Source organism: Babylonia areolata, chromosome 15, assembly GCF_041734735.1.
Source record: "Babylonia areolata isolate BAREFJ2019XMU chromosome 15, ASM4173473v1, whole genome shotgun sequence".
Taxonomy (NCBI): domain Eukaryota; kingdom Metazoa; phylum Mollusca; class Gastropoda; order Neogastropoda; family Buccinidae; genus Babylonia; species Babylonia areolata.
Genome location: NC_134890.1, coordinates 32,720,591 through 32,744,850, shown reverse-complemented (window position 1 = coordinate 32,744,850; position 24,260 = coordinate 32,720,591). Strand labels below are relative to the sequence as shown.

General features: G+C 42.8%; 1 protein-coding gene across 1 annotated transcript; it reads right to left on the bottom strand.

The window, feature by feature from the left end:
- Positions 1–811: 811 nt before the first annotated feature.
- Positions 812–23,086, bottom strand: LOC143290586 (IQ calmodulin-binding motif-containing protein 1-like). Its single transcript, XM_076600164.1, has 14 exons — positions 22,863–23,086; positions 20,667–20,829; positions 19,220–19,358; positions 18,333–18,432; positions 17,439–17,538; positions 15,970–16,065; positions 14,885–14,959; positions 13,343–13,451; positions 11,993–12,102; positions 10,736–10,878; positions 8,300–8,448; positions 7,093–7,224; positions 5,186–5,342; positions 812–1,914 (listed from the first exon to the last, which is right to left on the bottom strand). Exons 1-14 carry the CDS (start codon positions 22,969–22,971, stop codon positions 1,670–1,672), a joined length of 1,827 nt encoding a protein of 608 aa, XP_076456279.1. The 5' UTR covers positions 22,972–23,086; the 3' UTR covers positions 812–1,669.
- Positions 23,087–24,260: the final 1,174 nt, after the last annotated feature.

Below are 24,260 nucleotides of genomic sequence, written 5' to 3'. Positions count from 1 at the left end.
CTCTCAGACTTTGGTCCAATTCACAGACCAATTCTGAGTTTAGCTCTCAGACTATTATCAAATTCATTATGGACCAAGTATTGTTCTGTCAAGTGCATATGCTTTAGTAACCTGGCAATTAAGCATATAATTTTTGACTGTAGCTTATGAAGCCTTATGTACACGAAAGTGTGTCTTCACAAGTGACTGAAAACATTGATGTTTTTGACTTTTTGCATTCATTATCAGTTGTTTCGCTTGTCAGTTTAACGACTTCTCTTTTACGAAGCCCTTTAAGTAATTTCCTGTAATTGTATTTAGAAATTTTTTTCAAATTTCACCCTCATTTCACCTTCATTTGCCCAGTTTCCCCCAACCCTCCATTCATTCACATCTCCCACCCCTTCTAACTGACAATATTCAAATGTATTCATAAATACTTTAACAAAATGTTTTCAATCACCGATATGTGTGACGGGACATTAAACAAAATTCTTCCTCCTCTGCCAGGGTGTCTCACGGCCCCCATTCATATTGATCACAGACTTATAAATGAGCATGATTGCTCAAATGTGCCACCTAGCCTCAACACACACTTGCAAACCCATGTGCGCACGCACACACACACACACACACACACACACTTACCTTCCTACATTGAGACTGATAAAGCATGCTAATGCTGGAGGCTACATGCACGTACACACACACATGCACACACACACACTTACCTTCCTACATTGAGACGGATAAAGCATGCTAATGCTGGAGGCTACATGCATGCACACACACACACACACACACACACACACACTCACCTTCCTACATGGAGACTGATAAAGCATGCTGATGCTGGAGGCTACATGCACGCACACACACACATGCAGACACACACACTTACCTGCCTACATTGAGACTGATAAAGCATGCTAATGCTGGAGGCTACATGCATGCACACACACAGTTTTGTCCACATTTCTGTTACTCTCATCACACAGGCAGGGATGGTAGTGGGATCAGTCACATTTTTCCCAGGACATTCAGGCACCTGAACATAACGTACTCCTGGTCTGTCCTGTCCCTCTGCACAGAGAGGTCACACGTCTTCACCTTTTGGCAACCTGTGCCAACGGTCTGCAACTTTCCCTTGCACACCCCCTCTCTTTTTGTAGACATCCTCCCATGAAACATGAACGACCTTTCTCATGGCTTGGCCTTTCAAAATCTTTCCCTTTTATCATTCTCAACACCAGGGAAGTTGTTCTACAGTGTTAAACATCAGTCTTCTTTTACATCATTGGCAGTACTGACTTGAAGTTGTGTACCTTGTGAATGGTGAGAGTTACCACTCTTTGCTGTTTGTTAATTAACTCATTCTACTCCAGGTTATGAGTTAACTCATACCATGATTATTTCCCCTGTGGACCAGGTACGAGTATTCCTGTACCAACACACTATTCTAATTTTTTTCATTTTTGCTTGGTACAGCTGACATTCTAAACTGAACTGTTTATGGATTCCAGAAGCGTGAAAACAAAGCTTTGTTTGACCAATTAAATCGCTGTTGTAATGAACAAACCCTGTGTTTGACATGTAGTGCTGGTCCTGGGGAGTTGTAGCAGGCAGGTAGCTGTGGAGTAGAATGAGTTAATCATTTGTTTTCCTGGCCTCATTGTTTATTCCACTCCGTTTATATCGTCGACATCAGCAACATCAAATCGTCCTCAAACTGTTCCTTGTCCCAGTCATCATCATCGTCCACGATCACCAGATCGTCGCGGTCCTCACGTTCCCACTGACGGCGGCGCCACCACGGTCTCTGCAGGTGGTTGAGGGTGGCGGAGTGCTGGGCCTTGGCCTTGGTGGCGACGGGCAGAGAGCGACTGGAGTACATGTCCACATCCTTCTGCGTCACGTCCTTCAGGGCTGGTGCCACTGGGTGGGACAACAAATTCTTTTTTTTTTTTTTTATTTCCCCCTTGCAATGAAGGTTTTATTTGTCAAGAAAAGAAAATCATGTAATCAAACTCCACATTAAGGTGATCAGAGTCGCAAAAAAATACATAATCAAAATCTTAAAAAATACACTGATCAGTTTCCATCAAAAACCATTGAAGCAATACATAGTAGAATCTACTTCGAGGATATACGTAACACTGACAGTCACTTCACTGAAGCTACATCATTCATTAACTGCAAGGGATTTTTAGATTTTTCATACCCCCCCCCCTTTCCCAACACACACACACACACATACATACACACACAGAGCCTGGCATTCATTTATTAAAAATATAAAAAAATCCACTGGGCAGACACATAAGACAAGAGCTTCACTTCTATATCTATTCATTTATTTGTTTATTTTAGATAATGAATCCACTTTGTGGACACACAAGACAAGGCATTTCTATATTCATTCATTTAGTTGTCTGTTGGAGTGTATGAGACAGAGCTTCATTTCTATATTTATTCATTTATTTGTTTATCTTAACTCTTTCTATACTAAGGTACGCTATAGCATACCTCATGCACACAACGCTATAGCATACCGCGAGTTAAAAATTTGTAGTTCACAGGTTAACGGTTTTGTGCAAAACTAAATGGCACAGCTCTGTTCTACAGTCACCCAAAAGTGCACCTGTATTTTTATTGTGGCTGAAAATGCCTTTGTTTAAGTACAATTCATGAGAGCATACAGTCACCCTTCTCGCTCGCTTGCTCGACAAGATGGCGTCTCCGTCAACTTTGGCAAGTACTGTGGCTCAAATTTGAATGCAAACTGATTCTGTAGTGGACATCCACTGTACACAGGCATTTGCCCATTCAATTGCTACAGTTAGGAAGTGTCTATGGTTACAAATGACCACATTTGTAAAATTTCTGTTATATGAGAAAAACTCACCCCCTTTACACCAGTTGTGAAAAACACAGTTTTTTCTTCGAAATATTATAAATCAATCAATAATTAAGTGAGTGCTTTGAAACTTAGCAAAATGTCAGTCCATTCTATTCTTTATATCATCACTAAATTTCACTGCTGTATGTAATTGCATTCTTTTTTTTTTTATAGATATTTTTCTTGTAACATAAACAAACAGCCAGTACAGAGAGTATAATGAAGGAAGTCATCGGGCAGTATGGAATGAGTTAAAACAAAGTCCACTGGGCAGACAAATGAGACAAGAGCTTCACTTCTGTATTTGTTAATTATTTGTTTATTTTCTTAAAAATCCACTGGACATACAAACAATACAGAGCTTCACTTCAATATCTATTCATAAAAATTTTAAAAAAATAATAATTTGTACTCAAATTTTCAAAGGTAAAATTTGGTGAGCAATCACAATCACTTGCCTGATTTTGGATTTAAAAAATACATACTGATAATATTCCACTTACACTTCAGCAGACAAGCAACGCTCCACACTTACACTTCAGCATACACGAAATGTTCCACTTACACACCAGCAGACAAGAAATGTTCCACACGTACACTCCAGCAGGTAAGAAATGCTCCACACACGCCAACACACAAGATATGCTCCACACCCACACTCCAGCAGACAACAAGAAATGCTCCACACATTCCAGCACACCAGAAATGCTCCACACTTACACTCCAGCTGACAAGAAATGCTCCACGCTTACACTCCAGCTGACAACAAGAAATGCTCCACACTTACACTCCAGCAGACAATAAATGCTCCACTTACACTCTGGCAGACATGAAATGTTCCACGCTCAAACTCCAGCAAGCAAGAAATGCTCCATAATCACACTCCAAAGACAGGAAATACTCCCTTTTTACACTCCAGCAGACAGGAAATGTTCCACACTAACACTCCAGCTGACAACAAGCAATGCTCCATTAACACTCCAGCAAACAACACAAAATGCTCCACACTTATACTCCAGAAGACAACAAAAAATGCTCAACACATTCTGGCAACACAACAAGAAATGCTCCACATTTACACTCCAGCATACAAACAGGAAATGCTGCACACTTATACTCCATCAGAAAAACAAGAAATGCTCCACACTTACACTCAAGCAAACAAGAAATGCTCCACACTCGCACTCCAACAGACAAGAAATGCCCCGTACTTACACTCTACCAGATAACAAGAAATGCTCCACACTTACACTCCAGCAGACACACAAGAAATGCTCCACACTTACACTCCAGCAGACACACAAGAAATGCTCCACACCTACACTCCAGCAACACAACAAGAAATGCTCCACACTTACACTCCAGCAACACAACAAGAAATGCTCCACACTTACGCTCCAGCAGACAAACCAGAAATGCTCCACACTTACGCTCCAGCAGACAAACAAGAAATACTCCACACTTACGCTCCAGCAGACAAACAAGAAATGCTCCACACTTACACTCCAGCAGACAAACAAGAAATGCTCCACACTTACACCCCAGCAAACACAACAAGAAATGCTCCACACTTACACTCCAGCTACACAACAAGAAATGCTCCACACTGACACTCCAGCTGACAAACACGAAATGCTCCACACTTATCACTCCAGCAACACAACAAGAAACGCTCCACACTGACACTCCAGCTGACACAACAAGAAATGCTCCACACTGACACTCCAGCTGACAAACACGAAATGCTCCACACTTATCACTCCAGCAACACAACAAGAAACGCTCCACACTTACGCTCCAGCAAGACAAACAAGAAACGCCCCACACTTACGCTCCAAGAAACGCTCCACACTTATGCTCCAGCAAGACAAACAAGAAACGCCCCACACTTACGCTCCAAGAAACGCTCCACACTTATGCTCCAGCAAGACAAACAAGAAACGCCCCACACTTACGCTCCAGCAGACAAACAAGAAATGCTCCACACTGACACTCCAGCAGGCAAACAAGAAATGCTCCACACTTACACCCCAGCAAACAACAAGAAATGCTCCACACTTACACTCCAGCCACACAACAAGAAATGCTCCACACTGACGCTCCAGCTGACAAACAAGAAATGCTCCACACTTACACTCCAGCAACACAACAAGAAATGCTCCACACTTATCACTCCAGCAACACAAACAAGAAACGCTCCACACTTACGCTCCAGCAAGACAAACAAGAAATGCCCCACACTTATGCTCCAAGAAACGCTCCACACTTATGCTCCAGCAAGACAAACAAGAAACGCCCCACACTTACACTCCAGCAGCTCAGAGTCAGTGTGCAGCCGAGCCAGAAGGTTCTCCCACTGGTACTGTTTTTTGCGGGAGTGTCTGATGGTGGCAAAGTGCCGTGCCAACATCGCAGCTGCCGTCTTGTGAATCTCCTCCACCTCTTCCCGCGTCTTTCGAGCCGTCTGAGGACAATACCGTGTGAAGATATACATATTTCAATGCATTTTTGGTGGGTGCGTGGGTATGTGTGTGTGTGTGTGTGCGTGCGTGTGTGTCAGTAGGTGGGTGGGTATGAGCGTGTGTGTTTGTGTGTGTGTGTGTGAGTGAGAGAGACAGAGAAAGAGTGTGTGTGTGTGTGTGTGTGTGTGTGAGAGAGAGAGAGTGTGTGTGCATGTGCGTGTGTGTGTGTGTGTGAATAGGTGGGTGGGTATGAGCGTGTGTGTGTGTGTGTTTGTGCATGTGCGCACGCGTGTGTGTGCATGCGTGTGCATGCCCCATAACTTGGGACATTTTATTTACTATATTTCAATAATAATGAAAGATAATGAAAAGAAAAAAGAAAAAAAAAACGATAATGGGAGTGATGAAGATGCTGCTATGATGGTCCATTTAGGTTTGGGACCACATGACAAAGCTAAGCTCTCATTACAGATCCCAGCGTCAACCAGACTGAGAGATTGATACAGACACCTGTAGTGTTGGTTGACAATTCCCAAAGACACTTCCATGCAGCGGATTTCCCTTCACTGTGTAGTTCCGGTCTTCCCATTAAAGCTCACATTCCACTCTGGGCAGGAGCTGCTGACCTCTGATGAAGATCAAATCCTCTAAAGTCACGTGCATATGCGTCAGTAATGTGACAATGAAGCACATAATTTTCAACTGTGATTTGACAAAAATACAAAAAAACTTAGGCGTATGAACATCACAGGAACAGAAGTCAAGATGGCTGCCGGAAAAAGAGGGTGCTAGTCAGGGTGGCAAATGGGAGTTCACCTACTTCCGGGAGGTTATCTACCATAGCTACTTTCGTTTTCCCTGCATAGGCGGGTATTGGTTTGCACAGGAAAGGAATGTCAGACCCCTGCCGGAGTCTGCACTAGTGGGTCACGGTTAAGTATGTGTTGTTAAATAACTTTTTATTAATTGTATTTACATATTTGTTTTAAATTTCACCCCCCCTCCCCCGGGCCCCCACCCCCTATAACTGGTTTCCCCAAACTCACCATTCATCTCCCTCACCCTCCTCTTCTAAATGATAATACTCTTCTTCTTCTTTGTTCATGGGCTGCAACTCCAAAATTCACTCGTTTTGCACATGACTGGGCTTTTACGTGTATGACCATTTTTACTCTGCTATGTAGGCAGCCATACTCTGTTTTCAGGGGTTGATAATACTCAAATGTATACATTAATACTCTAACAGAATGCCTTCAATCACCGGTATGTGTGACGGAACACTGAACAGAACTACTCTCCTCCACTTTGTCATGGCGGCTGGATCTCTCTCTCCCTCTCTCTCTCTCAAGAAAAACCATACAGAGAGACGCTCACTCAGTCTGGCTCCGCGACTAAGCCATTATTGTCGTTAGCAGGGGACTTAGTAGGTGGTGTCCTTAGTACATTAAAACAGAACAGGCACCACTGAACACCACCGAAGTGACTCAGCAGCAGTGCAGGGTCTCCTCTGGTGTGTGGCCTCCAGGCGACCTAACATCGATGGTTCCCTGTGGACTGCCGACTTTGGAACTGCAACGGACGAACCCGTTGAGCGGTGTGGGGGTAATGCCACTGAAACGGCGCAGATGATGGGGCAGAAAAAAAAAGAAGAAAAACCATACTTTTAGTAAAGCATGACAAGGGATGAAAAGCAGACAAACAAATGATGAATCCTCAAACACAAGGAGAAAGGAGAAACAGACTGCTCCTTACCGGCTGCTCCTGTCTGCGTCGAGCGATGACCTCCTGAAGCTGAACCCTGCGTTCATCGGTCAGTCCTGAGGGCTTCAGGTGTGTGGGGAACTTCTGCTGCCGCCTCTCCACCCTGTCCATCCACTGGCGAACCTGCGCACCACGGGGAAATTAAAATGTATCATAATTTATCATCAGGGAGGGTTTGCAGGCCCGCTTTTGTGGTGGTCCTTTGGTCGCTTACAGAGCGAGAAGTAGGTCATATGACGTCATGGGCAGTCCACCACTGTATCTAGCTTTGGTCACTTGCAGAGTGAGAAGTAGGTCGTATGACATCATGGGCTGCCCACCACTGAGTTTGGACTGCCTTTGTTGGGACAACTTTTCGGCAGAGTTTATCAATGGATCAGTTTGAATATGTAATGACAGAGATTTGACAAGAAACACGCTCAGAGTAAACATATAAGATTAAAGCAAATGATGAATTACAAAACCAAATGTATCTTGTAAACTTGCAAAAATAGTCACCAAAACTGTTCAAAATCCTTTCATCAGAACAGCAATTTTCATGACGAAATTTTAGCATTTTGGTGACCTGGAAAAAAACAGGAAATTGAGATATGCATGCGCACATTGTTCCTGCTAAAAAACAACAACTGGGGAACCTCCTTGAAAAAAAGATGAAAGTGAGACCACAAATCCTCCCATTATCTTTATTATCATCACTGTTATCATTCATGCTGAAGGGGGTTCAGACACTCACAGTTCTACGCTGACCTGGGAGACTGTAAAAATCTTCAACTTTAACCTAAAACATTTGGTGTTTCTGAACGGTTTCTCTCTCTTACTGCAGGTGCTTGTCCTTTGCATTCTGAAATCAGAGACAAAAATACCTAAACTACAGTTGTGTACAATCTTTACCATTACTGACAAATGTTACAGCATGCATAAAGCAAAGAACCTAGAAATTTATCTTTTTTGCAATGAAACTACTAAACAATTTCAAAGATGATGTAGAAACAGGAATGCTTTCTGTCAGCTGATAAAAAAACAACTGAAAATCTGTTATCTCTTGGAAATTTTACTTTCTTGCAGGCCTTGCTTGTTCATGTTTTAATTTTCTTTAATTTTCAGTTTCCAATACTGTTTTTGTGTCTGGGAGCTGGAGGCCTATGGAATAAAATTGTTGTTCTTGTTCTCTTGCCGCTCTTGACTTGACTTGACTTACCGCTCTCTGTATCTTGATGGCTGCCTTCACTTGCTGGGCCACCTCCTGACGACGGGTGAGCTGGCTTCTTTCCCGGTGCCCCCTCCACATGGTCTGGATCCTGACGGCAGCAGACGACTTTTCCTTCATCAGGTACCGCTCTATCTGGTCTGCCGGCGTCAAGTTTCCAGTTTGATAAAACCTCTCACAGCATCATCTTACAAAACAACATGCCCAAAATGTTGCATGTCTGAGTGTGTACACACATGTGGAAGATTAAATACGCACGTTAAAGATCCTGTCATCCATGTCAGTGTTCGGTGGGTTATTGAAACAAGAACATACCCAGCATGCACACACCCTGAAAACGGAGTATGGCTGCCTACATGGCAGGGTAAATAAACAAAACGGTCACATATGTAAAATATTACATGTTGTTCTGAGTGTATGTGTGCATGCCTCAGATCTGACTGAATGACACAGGAAATGAATGATAAGCACCAAATAGCAGCCATCAGTTGGCTCTATCTGCACAGGCAGGCAGCCTGTTGTGCAAATGACCCCTGAGTTTGTAAAGTGCTTAGAGCTTCATCTCCGACTGAGGACAGTCATTTATATAAGTATCCATATCATCATCAACTCATGCTAACCTGCAAACAGCAAAGTTAGGAAAATTTGTCAAACAAAATTTGAAACAATTCCAAATCTTATAAACTTCGGCCGTACATTTTTACTGCCATTTAGTAAATTGCAGAAACTGAATTATAGAAAATGAAAAGCAAATTTTGGAGCAATATACTTTTTCGGCATATATTTCTAAGTATTTCAGTATAGTTTGGACAATGAAATTTGTCTCCAATGACAGACATATTACACTCTTTGCAAATTTGTAATTAACGTGGCATGCCATTTTTATCTCTCTCTCCTTCTGTAAAAATCATCTTTATTATTTCTGTAATAAAAATATATACATTTATTACTCTGCTTGAGTGCTTCTCCATATATGTTTCAAATTTTCTTTTAATGCCTAATTAACCATGTTCTTTTTTTTACATGCAAGTGCATGATGCATACAGGAGGTCAGTTTATTGTCTCATCCGAATGACTAGTGTCCAGACTGCCACTCAAGGTCTAGTGGAGGAGGTGAAAATAGTGGCGACTGTGGGATTCAAACCAGTGCGCTCAGATTCTCTCCCTTCCGAGGTGGACACATTACCTTTAGGCCAACACTCAACATGATAAGTTGCCATAAGGCCACACACCAGAGGAGAATTACACGGCTGCTGTTCATTATCGTTTGTTCTGATTTAACATATGCAGGACACCCACCTACAAACCTTGTCTGACAACAATAATCACTTAGTCATCAAGTCACACTTGACAACAATAATCACTTAGTCATCAAGTCACACTTGACAACAATAATCACTTAGTCGTCAAGTCACACTTGACAACAATAATCACTTAGTCGTCAAGTCACACTTGACAACAATAATCACTTAGTCATCAAGTCACCCTTGACAACAATAATCACTTAGTCGTCAAGTCACCCTTGACAACAATAATCACTTAGTCGTCAAGTCACCCTTGACAACAATAATCACTTAGTCGTCAAGTCACACTTGACAACAATAATCACTTAGTCGTCAAGTCACACTTGACAACAATACTCACTTGGTTGTCAAGTCACACTTGACAACAATAATCACTTGGTTGTCAAGTCACACTTGACAACAATAATCACTTAGTCATCAAGTCACCCTTGACAACAATAATCACTTAGTCGTCAAGTCACCCTTGACAACAATAATCACTTAGTCGTCAAGTCACCCTTGACAACAATAATCACTTAGTCGTCAAGTCACACTTGACAACAATAATCACTTAGTCGTCAAGTCACACTTGACAACAATAATCACTTAGTCGTCAAGTCACACTTGACAACAATAATCACTTGGTTGTCAAGTCACACTTGACAACAATAATCACTTGGTCGTCAAGTCACACTTGACAACAATAATCACTTAGTCGTCAAGTCACACTTGACAACAATAATCACTTAGTCGTCAAGTCACACTTGACAACAATAATCACTTGGTTGTCAACTCACACTGAGTGAGTCACCCTGAAGCAGAGTACGGCTTCTTACACGGCAGGGTAAAAACTATCTGACACACACATAAAAGCCCGCTTGTCCCTGTGAGTGAATGTGAGAGTTTAGCCCACGAACGCAGATGAAGAAGAAGACTGAGAGAGAGAAACTACACTCCCCCCCCCCCTCCTACCCCCCCCCCCCTCCCAGAAATGAAGGCAGCCACCATGTCCCTCCCAGACAGTCTATAGGGGATCTGCCCCCTACACCAAAACACCAGGACAGGAACTTAACCCTTAACCCCCCTCCGCCCCAGGCCCTCCCTCCTCCCCACACCCCCCAAATAAAAATGCTGACCCCCTTACCTGCCGGTAAAATCTCCAATACTTGAAGATGTTTTTCCTTCAGCTGGATCATCAGTCGCTGACGATTGGCCACCAGGCGGCGCTGCAGCTCCGTCTGCACCCTGGTTTCCAGAAGTTTGTGGTCCTCCTCCGCTTTCCGCAGCCTGCGTCATCAAGGTGAGAAAATCATCCTGTGTTCACTTCACCCTTCACGTTTTTTTAAGATGTGTGCGTGTGTGTGTGTGTGTGTGTGTGCGTGTGTGTGTGTGTGTGTGCTGCATGCAAGCAGGTGCCGGAGGGCCCACTCCAGCAGCAGATGAAATCTGCTTTGTCTGCTCAGTCGTCATGCCGACAAGAGGCTCCTTGATGGGCAAAAGTATGTGCAAATCAAGCTAGAAACTATTTTATCTAAAGCATTCTTGCTGCATTTGAAAGCAACATGAACCGAAACAAAACTTTTATTTCTGTTTTTGCCTTTGGTCCTTTGATTGCTTCAAGTATTGAAGATGTGAGCTGGTGCGGCATGGGTGGGCGTGTCTCACACAAATGCTACAATGCTTATAATGTCATTGTTACAGTTACATTGATATCATGATTCTGCAGTCAGAACATTCTTTTGTACAGCTTTATGCCGGTTTTGTGATTTTGACTCTGTGACAGATGTGAAAATTCCTATCAAATATTGTAAGTGACGTTTTGGAAAATCAGTGTGCAAAATTTGATTATGTCCTGCTGAATATCTCCAACTACATACTGGGTACAGTCTTATTTTCATCTGATTCTTCATTCACTCTACTTTCCAAAAATGTATAGGTTTACCTATCTAGTGTTACTAATAAGCATACAAACGCCCATAAAGCAGAACACAGGTTGCGGAGGCAAACTGTCCCTTTGTTTTTAAGCATGATTTCTGTATGCATCTTTTAACTCACTCAGTACGGCCAGTCCTCTCTTCTCCTCTACACAGACCCCTCGGATGTCCAGTGGGTGTCTCAATGACCCAACATTTAGTTTCCGTCGGCAGAATTGTTGTATTCTTTGTCAACATTCACCTCTTCAGTATAAGAGCCTTCCGCTTGCAATATTTTGATGATAGTAACTGGGGTGAAACGCTGTTAACGTCGTCTCTTTCGCCGTTCGTATGGAGAGAGTTAATATATGCCACACTTTAAAGGTTAACGTGTTGCACTTTCTTTTAGTTTATAAACTCTACTCTTATTATCGTCAAACTGAAAGCAGACGCAGAGCAGGAGGAAGGTGGCACCATACACTTTCTACCTGTAGGAACGCTGGAACTTGGAGAAGGCTTTGTCGGCTTTCCTGAGGCGGTTCCTGGTCAGTACGCCTTTCCACACCGCCTGGATGTAGCTGGCCGCTTCGTTCTTTCTCTGCACAACACAGCGTCAGTCAGTCTGTCATCAACCTCAACCACCACCCCTGAAAACTGAATATTTCTGCCTAAATGGGAGGGGCTAAAAACAGCCATAATAATAATAATTCAGTTCTGCATTCGGTGTTGGGTTCGTGATTGGAACCCTGGCCTTGAGCCATTACATGTCCATCCAGTGCTGGGTCGACTGTGAGAACCATGTGCCCAGAGGTATACGGGTGTCCCATGTCTGTGAAGACTGGGACCACCTGTCCTGAAGTGACACTGAAATGGACGTTTGTGTAGTCTCCCTAGCGGAACTAGAGCAGCGAGGGACTCCATGAAGCCTAGCAGGTTATCGGCCGTAGTTACTTTCGTTTTCTCTGCATAGGCGGATAGTAGTTTGCACAGGACAGGAATGTCAGACCCCTGCCGGAGTCTGCACATGTGGGTCACGGTTAAGTATGTGTAATTAAAATTTTAATTTATAAAACGCCTCTCCATGTAAAACGTTCTCAATTGCGCTGTACAACGTAGAAACGTTCCTTACATGTAAAAGCTGACTTCTAGGCATGACAAGGAAAGTTGGTGCCTACAAGGGCAGTTTCAGTTTCTCAGGGGGGAGTGACTGCATTCAGACAAACCGACAGAAGGCACACTACATTTGTTGGGCAGAGAAATGCCTGGCCAGCAGCATAACCCAGTGCACTTTGTCAGGCCCTGAGTGCATGCATGTATAACTATCAGAGTGGATTTCTGCTGCAGAATTCTGCCAGAGGACAACACTTACGTTGCCGTGGGTTCTTTTTCAGTGCACTGAGTGCTTGCTGCACACAGGACTTTTTTTTTTTTTTTTTTCCTAATCCCACTTCCCCCATCCCGCCTCTCACACACACCCTTCCAATATTATGTTTTTTCTTTCTCCAATCACTGACACTCTGTTCTCTCTGTCTGTCTGTCCGTCTGTCTCTCTCTCTTTCTCTCTTCCTTTCTTAGTCCCCTCCCCCTTGCCCCCCCTCCCCCCCACCTCAACCGCCCCCCTTTTCATTAGAATATACCGAAATGTCGATTTCTAATTAATACTAACAATCATCATTATGATAGGAATGATAATAATCCAAATAATAATAATATCTTTTATTTTCAGTCCAATATCATCATCTTAGATGAACAAACTATAAATAAATAAATGAACTTTATCATACATAAGTATCCATATTGTCATTGACATGGGAATGACTACGACGCGGCAGAGTTACCTGTGACTGCGCCCTCAGAGCAGAGCCAGACTCCAGCAGTGTGTACAGCTGTCGGAGGTCACGCTCAAACCCTCGCCCCTCCCATCGCCTCAACAGTGGCCGCAGACCTCTGTACACACACACACACACACACACACACACACACAAATACATGCACACACTTATGAATGTGCATGCATAAGCTTGCACACACATACACAAATAAGTACACACAAATACACACACACACACACACAAATAGGTATACACACACAAATAACCACACACACACACACACAAATATGCACACATGCACACACACACAAATAAGTACACACACACACACACACACACACACAAATAAGTACACACACATATACACACAATAACAAAAATCTCAGAACATTGAAAGGAACCAAGATATATATGTGAGTGTTTTAACGTTCGAAATCCCTCACTATGTCCAGTGGAAGATCCTGAATGTGCTGACAATTTGCTGCTGTCAGCTGTTTGCTGCATTTAGTTTCAGCGTCCATAATTCCTTTGAGGGGTTTTATGACAAATTATTCTTATTCCTCTTCGTTCATGAGCTGCAACTCCCACGTTCACTCGTACATACACGAGAGGGCTGTTTACGTGCATGACCATTTTTACCCCGCCACATGTAGGCAGCCATACTCTGTTCTCGGGGGTTTACGACAAATAAATTGAGTTCTGAGTTCTTTCACACATGCACATGTACACACAAACATACACCTGTACTCACACACAATACGGACAGACAGACACATGAACCACCACACCACACTTTCCCCCAAAAAGCTACAAACAAAAAAATCAGATCAATCAATCCATTCGTAGCAGACGCTAACTGAACAAAGAAAGCAAACAGCATGGAACGAAGAAAAAATGAAAACAGTATCATTAAAACATATGGAATGGAAAAACAAGGAAAGAAAAGAAAGGGGGTAAATGTGAATATATATATATATATTTTTTTTTAAATAACTTTTTTTGTTTTTATTCATTTCACATGCACAAGGTGGTCAGCAAAAATGTGGAAATATATATATGTATGTGTGTGTGTGTGTGTGTGTGTGTGTGTGTGTGTGTTTTAAACTTGTTTTTATTCAGTTCACATGTACGATTGGCTTCTGATCCACTCTGTTTAGGCCTACCCAGATTCAAACACTCGACTGTTGGCCACCGTTCTTTCTCTGTCTCTGGACCTTGTAAATGGAATGAACTTTCTCTTTTGCTTCGTCAGGTCTCCTCACTCAGCTCTTTCAAGTCTGGCCTTAAAACCCACCTCTTCCCAAAATAGCCTCCCTTCCCTGCCTCTTCCTTGTCTTTAGCTTCTCCAGTTTTAGAGTTATGCGTGCGTGTGAATGACTGGTACGAAAGCGCTTTGATTTGTCTCTGCACAAGATTCAGCGCTATATAAACACCATTATCATTATTATAAACAAAGTATGTGAGAAATATTTGTTTTTAACTGATCAAGAAAGACGATGACAGAAGCTGAAAACGTGGAAGAAAAGGCGGGGTTGACAGGTCACTCACTTGTATCGGGAAAACAGCATCTCCACAAGTGGTTTGTGACTCTCACAGAAGCGCAACAGGCACCTCACGGAGCTCCTTGAATGATAATAAGGATAAAGATATTGATGATAATAAGGATGATACTAATCATCATTTTACTGCTACTACTACTACTTCGAAAACAATGAGGAGGAAGAGGAGGAGGAGCAGAAGAAGAAGAAAGAGGAGGAGGAGGAGAAGAAGCAGAAGAAACAGAAACAAAAGAAGATGATGAACAAGGAGGAGGAGGAGGAGAGGAGAAGAAGAAGAAGAAAGAAAGAAGAAGGAAAAGAGGAGGAGAAGGAGCAGAAGAAGAAAAAGAAGAAAAAGGAGAAGAAGAAGAAGCAGAAGCAGAAACAGAAACAGAAAAAAGTACTTATACCATGCCAGCATCCCCTTTAAAAATGAAAGAAAATGTGCATATTATACACAGTAAATTCTTACAGTAAAGTACCTGACTTAAAACACCATTACAAAAAAAAAAAAAAAAAAAAGAAGAAGAAGAGATTTTCAACAGATGATTTTCAGAACAGATTCAGATGAGTTCAGAACAAAACTGTGCACAGGGATCATCTAGGTGATCCAAACATCATCATGACCAGTCAACAAAAAAAACCATCATGAAAACTGACATGGAAAGAAACCATCAAAGTTGTTTCAACACCATGACCAGTCCTGTAAAGTTGTGAAAGTTCAGAATTAAAAAAACAACAACAACAACAAAAAATGTCAGGCTCCTAACTGAAAGCTGTACCAAACGTAATCATGTTACAGTGTGTGTGTTTGTGGATGGGTGTTCAGTGTGTGTTTGTGTGTGTGTGCATCTGCTTGTGTAGGTTTTTTTGGGGTTTTTTTTAAAGTGATTATTCACATCTGAAATTTGTAGTATTGTCTTGGTGTGTATAGATTTTGTTTTTCTGTTGTACGCCTTCATGTGCTGTTGTGTGGTAAAATGCATTATGGTACATAAACTGTTTCATGTGAGGCGCTTTGAGCCCCATTTCATGGGCAGTTTGCGCTACAGAAGTACTATATATTACTATTGTTATCAAATTATCAAAACTCACGCAGCAATGGAGATGTCGTTGTGAACAGTCAGCTTGTAAACAAGTTCGTCCATCAGGTTATGTGTGCCTTCCTCGGGCACTTTGGACAACGCCTTGCTGGAACCAGTACAGCACACATGATTTCCTGGCCACACACAACTCAACATTTTTTTTTCCCCTGTTCATTTAATGGTTCACTCAATTTTTACCTATCCTCTAACTGTTCTTGTACGTTTCTTCTTTTTTTTCTTCTTTTTATCATTATTATTATTTTTTTGTTGTTGTTGCTCTTGTATGTTTCTTTGAATTCATCCAGAATAACTGTTGTTGCTTGATCTTCCTTCTATTTTGTGTGAGTGTTTGGTTTTTCTTTTTGTTTTTATTCTCATGTCCTTTATCAAAAACTCATTACGCGCCATAAATAAATCAAATGGGAATATGGTAATTTTTCTGTTTGAAATTGATTAAAAAAAAAAAAAAATCCACCAAAAAAAGTTATGCAACATCAAATGCCAGCATCACCAACATGACTCTTTTCCTCCTGGTTTTCACAAAATGGTATACAGGAGTCATAATGGCTGCCGGAAAAAGGGCGCTAGTCAGGGGGGCAAAGGGGAAGTTACCTACTTCTGGGAGGTTATCGGCCGTAGCTACTTTCGTTTTCTCTGCATTGGCGGATAGTAGTTTGCACAGGACAGGAATGTCAGACCCCTGCCAGAGTCTGCACTAGTGGGTCACGCTTAAGTATGTGTAATTAAATGGTACTTTTTTATCGATATATGTTTTTTTTGTATTTAGCGCTAACATCCCGAACTTCTGCCCCTTTTATGTGTGCTAAGTGCTTGCTACACAAGGGATCTCAGTTTATCTTGTCGTCTAAATCACTAGTGTCCAGACATCCACTCAAGGTCAAGTGGAGGAGGAGAAAATAGTGATCAGTATGGGATTCGATCCCACACCTTCACATCCTCTTGCTTCCCAGGCAGACATACTGCCCACTGGACCAACATTCCTCTCCATTGATGATGCAGTGATGACAATGATGTCCTAGCACCATTTCATGTATTTCTGTTGTGTGACATCTGACATGCGCAATAGCCGAGTGGTTAAAGTGTTGGACTTTCAATCTGAGGGTCCCCGAGTTCGAATCTGGGTAAAAGGTGGTGATTTTTCTGATCTCCCAGGTCAGTATATGTGCAGACCTGCTAGTGCCTCAACCCCCTTTGTGTGTATACGCAAGCAGAAGATCAAATACGCACGTTAAAGATCCTGTAATCCATGTCAGCGTGCGGTGGGTTATGGAAACAAGAACATATCCAGCAAGCACACACCCCCCCTACCCCCCAAATTCCCCTGAAAATGGAATATGGCTGCCGACATGGCAGGGTAAAAACGGTCAAACACGTAAAATCCCACTCGTGTACATACGAGTGAACGTGGGAGTTGCAGCCCACGAACGAAGAAGAGAAGTGTGTGACATCATGTCTTACCCGTCACATCGGAGAATCTTCTCCATCATGGCCATCACTATGTTCACTGTTCTGGGGTCGTCTGACATCAGTAGCTGGAGCAACCAGGGGCTTTTCATCGCTGTACACACACACAGACACGCACACATGCACACACACACACAAACACACAATGCATGCACATACAAATCACACACACACACATATACACACAATACATGCACACACACACAAATTATTTACACACACACACACACACACACACACACACACACAAAACACACACAGAGATTATTTTCAAAGTCTGCTCATACCAAACAAAGTCAAATGTTAATGCATTTGCTTTAAATAATATGACTGAAATTGAAATTTCATTCCACTGAGACTAAGAAAGGCATGATGGCCATACATCCAACTGATTCTGATTTTACAATGTATACATCTTTCATTCCCTAAATATTCACAATAACCATTCCAACATACTGAAGTCTGCAAAAAGAAAAAACTTGTGTTATGTGTTCACTGTGTGCTTGTGACGCTTACCCAGCACACCATAAACTTCAGCTTGTTGCCGCTCTGTGTGTTGGCAATACCTTTACTTGCTTCTGAGAATACAATCATGTTTCACAGACACACACACACACACACACACACACACAAAGTAACTTTCAAAAGATCAGTGAAATCTGCTTGTTTCAATTAACCTTGAGAAACTGAAACCGAAACTTGAGAGAAAAATTCTTGCTGATTCAATTACTTGGATTTCCAAGCTGAAATCACAAAATAACAACAACAACACATATCCCCATCTACGTGTCACTGTTGTGAACATGAGACTGAAGACACTCTACAGCAAACGTTCCCAACACTAAAATACCCAGAAAGCACGATGGACACAAACGCTCAGACGCTTGCCTTCTTCACAGAGAAAGTAGTGTGCGTTGCAGAGGACGATCAAAGCGTCCAGCACCTCTCGGAAATTCACCACAAGATCTGTGCGGGCTTTGGCTGTCTCCTGGGCAAGTGAAGAATACATTCTCAGAGCAACACAGCGCATGCGCTAACATGAATGCACACACACACAAGCGCATGCATGTACACACAGAGACCGAATGCAAATACATTAACATAAAAATCTGGGTCTGTATATTGCTTGTGGTACATGTGTGTGTGAGTGTGTGTGTGTATGTATGTATGTGTGAGTGTGTGTGTGTGTGTGAGAGAGAGAGAGAGAGAGTATGAATGAGATGTGTGTGTGTGTGTGTGTGTGTGTGTGTGAGTGAAATGTTGGTGTCTGTAGGCATTTGCATGTGTGCCTATGCTTCTGTGTGTGTGTGTGTGCATGCGTGTGTGCATGTGCGTGCATGTGTGTGTGCATGTGTCACAGTGCGCATGCACGTGCATGCATGTGTGAGCGTGTGTATGTGAGCATGTATGTATACATGTGTGCAACATGCATGTGTGTAAGCATGTATGTATACATGTGTGCAATATGCATGTGTGTGTGTGTGTGTGTGTGTGTGTGTGTGTGTGTGTGTGTCTGTGTTCATGTATATACCATGTGCATGCATGTGTGCCTGTGTGTGTGCACACATACATACATGCATACATATATACATAGATCTCTCTCTTTCTATATAGACAGACAGACAGACAGACAGACAGATAGATAGACAGATAGACAGACAGACAAATAGATAGACAGATAGATAGCTACACAGATAGATAGACAGATAGAGACACATAAATAGATAGACAGACAGATAGACAGACAGACAGACAAAGCCAGACAAAGCAGCTACCTGTGACACAGTCATGTTGATGATGTGTTGCTGTAGGTGCTTGGCCAGGAGATAGAGGTGAGACACAGCTTTAGGCAGCTGCTCTTCGTACAGCTCCTGTCGGTCCGCTCCCACCAGGTCCAGACCTCGGCTTACCTGACTGTTGCACACACACACACACACACACACACACACACACACACACACACACACACATGTTTCAATTATCCTTTCACTCCTATTGGAGTATGGAGGATTACTACAAAATAATTATTTCATGCCCAGATTTAACATTTCCAAATGCTTAATTTACAACATCACATAGAAGCTGAGAAAACACAAACACAAACACACACACAGACATGCACACACACACACATATTAAGTAAACACACACACACATGTACATATATATATTTATTCACTGATTTATGAGCACATATGATTATCATATTAGTCAGTCTGTTCTTCTGCATTTGTCTGTCTGTCTGTCTGTCTGTCTATAGATGTGTGTTCCTGTCAGTGTCAGGATCTGTGTTCCTTCTCAGCAGATCCTGAAAAAATCAAACATAAGAAATCCTCCAGAAATCATGAAGAACCTTCAATGCTGGACGTATGTAGATCAACAGGACATGGTTTTTCCCCCCTTAAATACTGAGTGTATGTGTTTCACTATCAAAGTGGATTTTTGCTACAGAAGTTTGACATGGACAACTCTCTTGTTGCCATGGTTTCTTTTATGTGCACAAAGTGCATGCTTCAAATGTGACTTTAGTTTATTGTCTTATCCAAATGACTAGCACCCAAACCACCACTCAAGGTCTAGTGGAGAAGGAAATTCTTGCAAGAGTAGGATTTGATCCAGCGCGCTCAGGTTCTCTTGTTTTTTAGGCAGACGTGTTACCACTCGGCCACCACTCCACTTGTGGATGACATGAAGATGATGATATGAGTAATTATGTAGTGCCTATCTCTGGTCCAAGACCAAGCTCTAAGCACTTTACAAACACAGAGTCATTTGCGCAACAGGCTGCCTACCTGGGTAGAGCCAAATAACAGCTGCCATTTGGGGGCTCGTAATCGTTTCCTGTGTCATTCAATCAGGTTTCAGTTACACACACATAACTGATAACACTAATACAGACATTTACCCTGCCATTTAGGCGGCCATACTCCATTTTCAGGGGTGTGCATGCTGGGTATGTTCTTGTTTCCATAATCCATTGAATGCTGACATGGATTTCAGGATCTTTAACATGCATATTTGATCTTCTGCTTGGGCATACACAGGAAGGTGGTTCAGGCACTAACAGGTCTGCAAACAGGTTGACCTGGGAGATCAGAAAAATCTCCACCCTTTACCCACCGGGCTCCGTCCCCGAGATTCGAACCCGGGTCCCTCAGATTGAAAGTCCAATGCTTTAACCACTCGGCTATCGTGCCCGTCATGCAATGGTTCTGTCCCCACCTGATCAGCATGGCAAGTCTGGCCGCTGTCCTCCATTCCCCAGGCAGTATGGAGAAGTCCTGTCGCACGATGATGATCAGCATGTGGAGGATGTTGTAGTCCCAGACTTCTTTGCGGACCTGTGCACCTTCAGGTGTCCCTGCTGGTGCCGTGTCCAAAATGTCTGGGGAGAAAACATTGAAACTAAATAATATAATAGTAACCATCATAAAAGTTACATGTTAAAGGTCCCGTAACCTTTCAAGACTGTAGTGGTAGCACATTCCAAGTGCCTTCCCTGCTGTGGTCATGAGTAATGACCTGCATGTTAAATATTGTTTGTATATGAGTTATGAGACTGAGTGGGGAAGTGTGACTGAATTACTGTTTCATGTGCTTATATATATCTTTAAATTGGTTACTTTTACACAAAGTGTCTGTAATGTTTCATTTTACTCAAGTAGCTGGACTTTATGTTATAGTAATATAAGGGTGGTGAATCATTTTATCTCATTTTTATTATTACACTTTCGAAATGTTACATATCTGTTTTTACTGTAAAGCACAGTGAGCCTGCTCTTGAAATCAGGGAACGGTGCCATATAAGCCTCCACATCATTGTCATTATTATATTCAAATTCACTGTATCAAAGGTTTGCCATAAGGTGGGGCCTAATCCTGTCCTTCTGCCGCTTTTAACCTTCCCTGACTGTACAGGTAGCCATTCACACCTGGATGAGGAGGGGAAAGTTGGAGCAAAGTCACTATCCCCAAGGACACAACACTGTGATGAAATGGGGCCTCTGGCTCTGAGCACTGGATCAGAAGTTCAACACCTAACTGATCTGGTAATGGCACCTCCGAAATAAATTGTGTGCATGAGTGTATGTGTTATTATTCCCGATGGAGTCTCCCGTCGGTCCAACGGTGAGTAGGCAAACAGGCTTATCTGTCGGTGTGTGTCCTCATATGGGAGAAGAAGCTGATTCTGGATGCGCAGCACTTCCCACAGGTGTTGCAAGGGAAAACATCTCCAGAAATTGAGCCCTGCTTCCTTCGCTCACGTTTCTCCTTAATGGCCAGCGTTCTCTTGTTTTCAAACGTCTTTATGCCACTAGAGCACAGCATTCTCCAGCAAGAGTGGTCAAGGGCATCAGTTTCCCAGGAAGCGATGTCTATGTCACAGGCTTTGAGGTTTGTCTTCAAGGTGTCCTTGAAGCGCTTGCAGGGTCTTCAAAGTTCACGGTGGCCTTCCTTCAGCTGGCCATACAAAAGCATCTTCGGGATCCTGCTGTCTGTCATGCGGGCGTGTCCTGGATCATGTGTTATTATACATACTGCATTTTAACAACTAGGTATATTTGTGAGTTAAGTGTCCTTAACATGTGTGTGTGTGTGTGTGTGTGTGTGTGTGTGTGTGTGTGTGTGTGTTGCATGTGCACATGATTTATTTGATCGGTGTGCAATGATATTTATATACAACAAAGCAGTTGACCAAGAACTTAAACACCAGTGCCATTACTGTTTCATTTTGTGCATGATAAATGTGCTTTGGTGACTAAAATGTGTAACTGAGCTGGAATGGTTAATCAATTTTATTCCATTTGTAACCAAGTTTGATACTATGTGTGCATGCAAGCAGATTTGTGTTGTCATGCATGTGTTTGTGTGTGTGTGTGTGTGTGTGCATGTGTGCATTTGTGTGCGTGCATGTATGTGTGTGCATGCGTGCGTGCATGTGTGTGCATGAGTGTGTGCATGTGTGTGCATGCGTGCGTGCGCACATGTGTGTGTGTGTGTGTGTGTGTGTGTGTGTATTTGCTGGGATCATTAGTGTGAAATTATTGTGTTGTAACACCATCAGGTTTATGTGTGTAGCGGTGTGCATATATGCACATCTGCATATATATATATATATATATATATGTGTGTGTGTGTGTGTGTGTGTGTGTGTGTGTGTGTGTGTGTGCGCGCGCGCGCGCGCGCGCGAGCGCATACTCGTGCGTGCATGTTTTGGTGAATTTGGTATGTGGGTATGTGTGCGTTTCACAAGTTTTTCAACTGCTGTCAAAGTTGTTCTGCCTCGAAATACAATCAGAAAGTATTTATCCCAATACATTGTATATGTTCGTCACATAAAACAGAGTGAACAATAAAGAAAAAGGAAAAAACAGAGATTATTCTTTAAATTTCCAAATTTATCAGAACGGTCAGAACCTTTCAGTTTCTCCAGAACTGCAGGCATTCGTCGTTCTCTGGTGTCAGCCAATTGCTTGGCTAAATTCAGCACCCGGTGATCGGATGAACTTGGTCTTGGACTTGTCATTTTGCTTGCTTTGGTTTCTCAAACACTTGTACAGAAAAATAATCCACCACACGAGGACAGCTGTTACTGTTCAAAAAAATCTGGCACCAAACAAGTTCATACTTGTGGAATTACATTGGTCTCCCCTGTCGCACAGGAAGCAGAAATCGAAATGTGCGAGAATAACCTCCCCTGTCGCCGTCAGTCGGTATTTGGCACTTACAAAAGGCACCGAAACGTTCCCAAACCGAACCAGCGCAAGACCTCTCTCTTTAACCACTAATTCTATTTTTAGATCAGTGCGCTTAAACCCTGTGCGTGGTCAAGCCTTGAGGGGTTATCTAATAATGTTAGCAAGAGAAGGTAACGGAAAACTGGGATTCTAAAAAGGACAGACAATGTTAAATAACCAGGTCCAAGGAGGACATGACAAGCATTTCGGGCAGATCAAGTGCAGGACGACTGGTACTCCTTTTTCCCGAGCACCATCAGGGACTGGAACACCCTACGCGTGGTCGAAACAGCCTCCACTACACCGGCATCGCTCTTGACAGCATCTTGCTATCTGGCATGGATTAGAGACTTAACGAAATGCTAGAGTCGTTGAGTTGGCCCACTGGAGAAGCGACGCAAGACCTCCAGGCTCTAGGCTGTCGGTGCTGTACAAAATTTACACCAGTCAAGCCCACTATCCAAACCTCAAAAGGAAACTTAGCCCACTGTCGTCTCGCCAACACCCAGGACACAAACAATTTTCCATCATCACCACCAGAACACAGTACAGAGGCTCTTCATTTTTACCCAGAACCTTCATAGACTGGAACTGCCTGCCCCAAGTAGCTGTGGAGGCCAGAACGCTCGACACTTTTGTGTCAAGGGTCTCCAAGCAGTAAACAACACTTCCATTGCCACCACACCCCACCCTACCCCCACTTCTCCCACCCCGATCCCATTACTTCCTCCCATATCCCGTTACTTCCTGTCCCTCCAAACCCCTGAATTCCCCTGAACAGCAGTGGAATGATGCCACCTTCACCTCCACTTCTTCACATCATCAAGGAACACCAACTATAAAATAGTAGTTGTGAACCCCCCCCCTTCCCCAGGTTTAGGTGCCAGAATAATCAATGTATATGATTGTGGGCCCTAAACAACAAAGAACTGTTCGATCCTCCTCTACCCCCTCCCAGTCCCTCGGTCCATCCATCCTTGCCCATCTTTACCCCATGTGCACCAAGGTAAAATGCTGCATCCCCCAAAGTCAAAGTAGTTAATCAACTTGTTGATCGTTGCTACTCAACTTGAAGAAG

What these genes read in the sequence shown, in the direction of transcription:
- LOC143290586 (XM_076600164.1), bottom strand. Translation starts at nt 22,971, where the DNA reads ATGACAAGTCCAAGACCAAGTTCATCCGATCACCGGGTGCTGAATTTA. An exon ending in AAGTTCCAGCGTTCCTACAG is followed by an intron (nt 10,879 to 11,992) that starts GTAGAAAGTGTA and finishes TTGATGACGCAG; the next exon opens with GCTGCGGAAAGCGGAGGAGG. An exon ending in GACGCAGACAGGAGCAGCCG is followed by an intron (nt 5,343 to 7,092) that starts GTAAGGAGCAGT and finishes TATTGTCCTCAG; the next exon opens with ACGGCTCGAAAGACGCGGGA.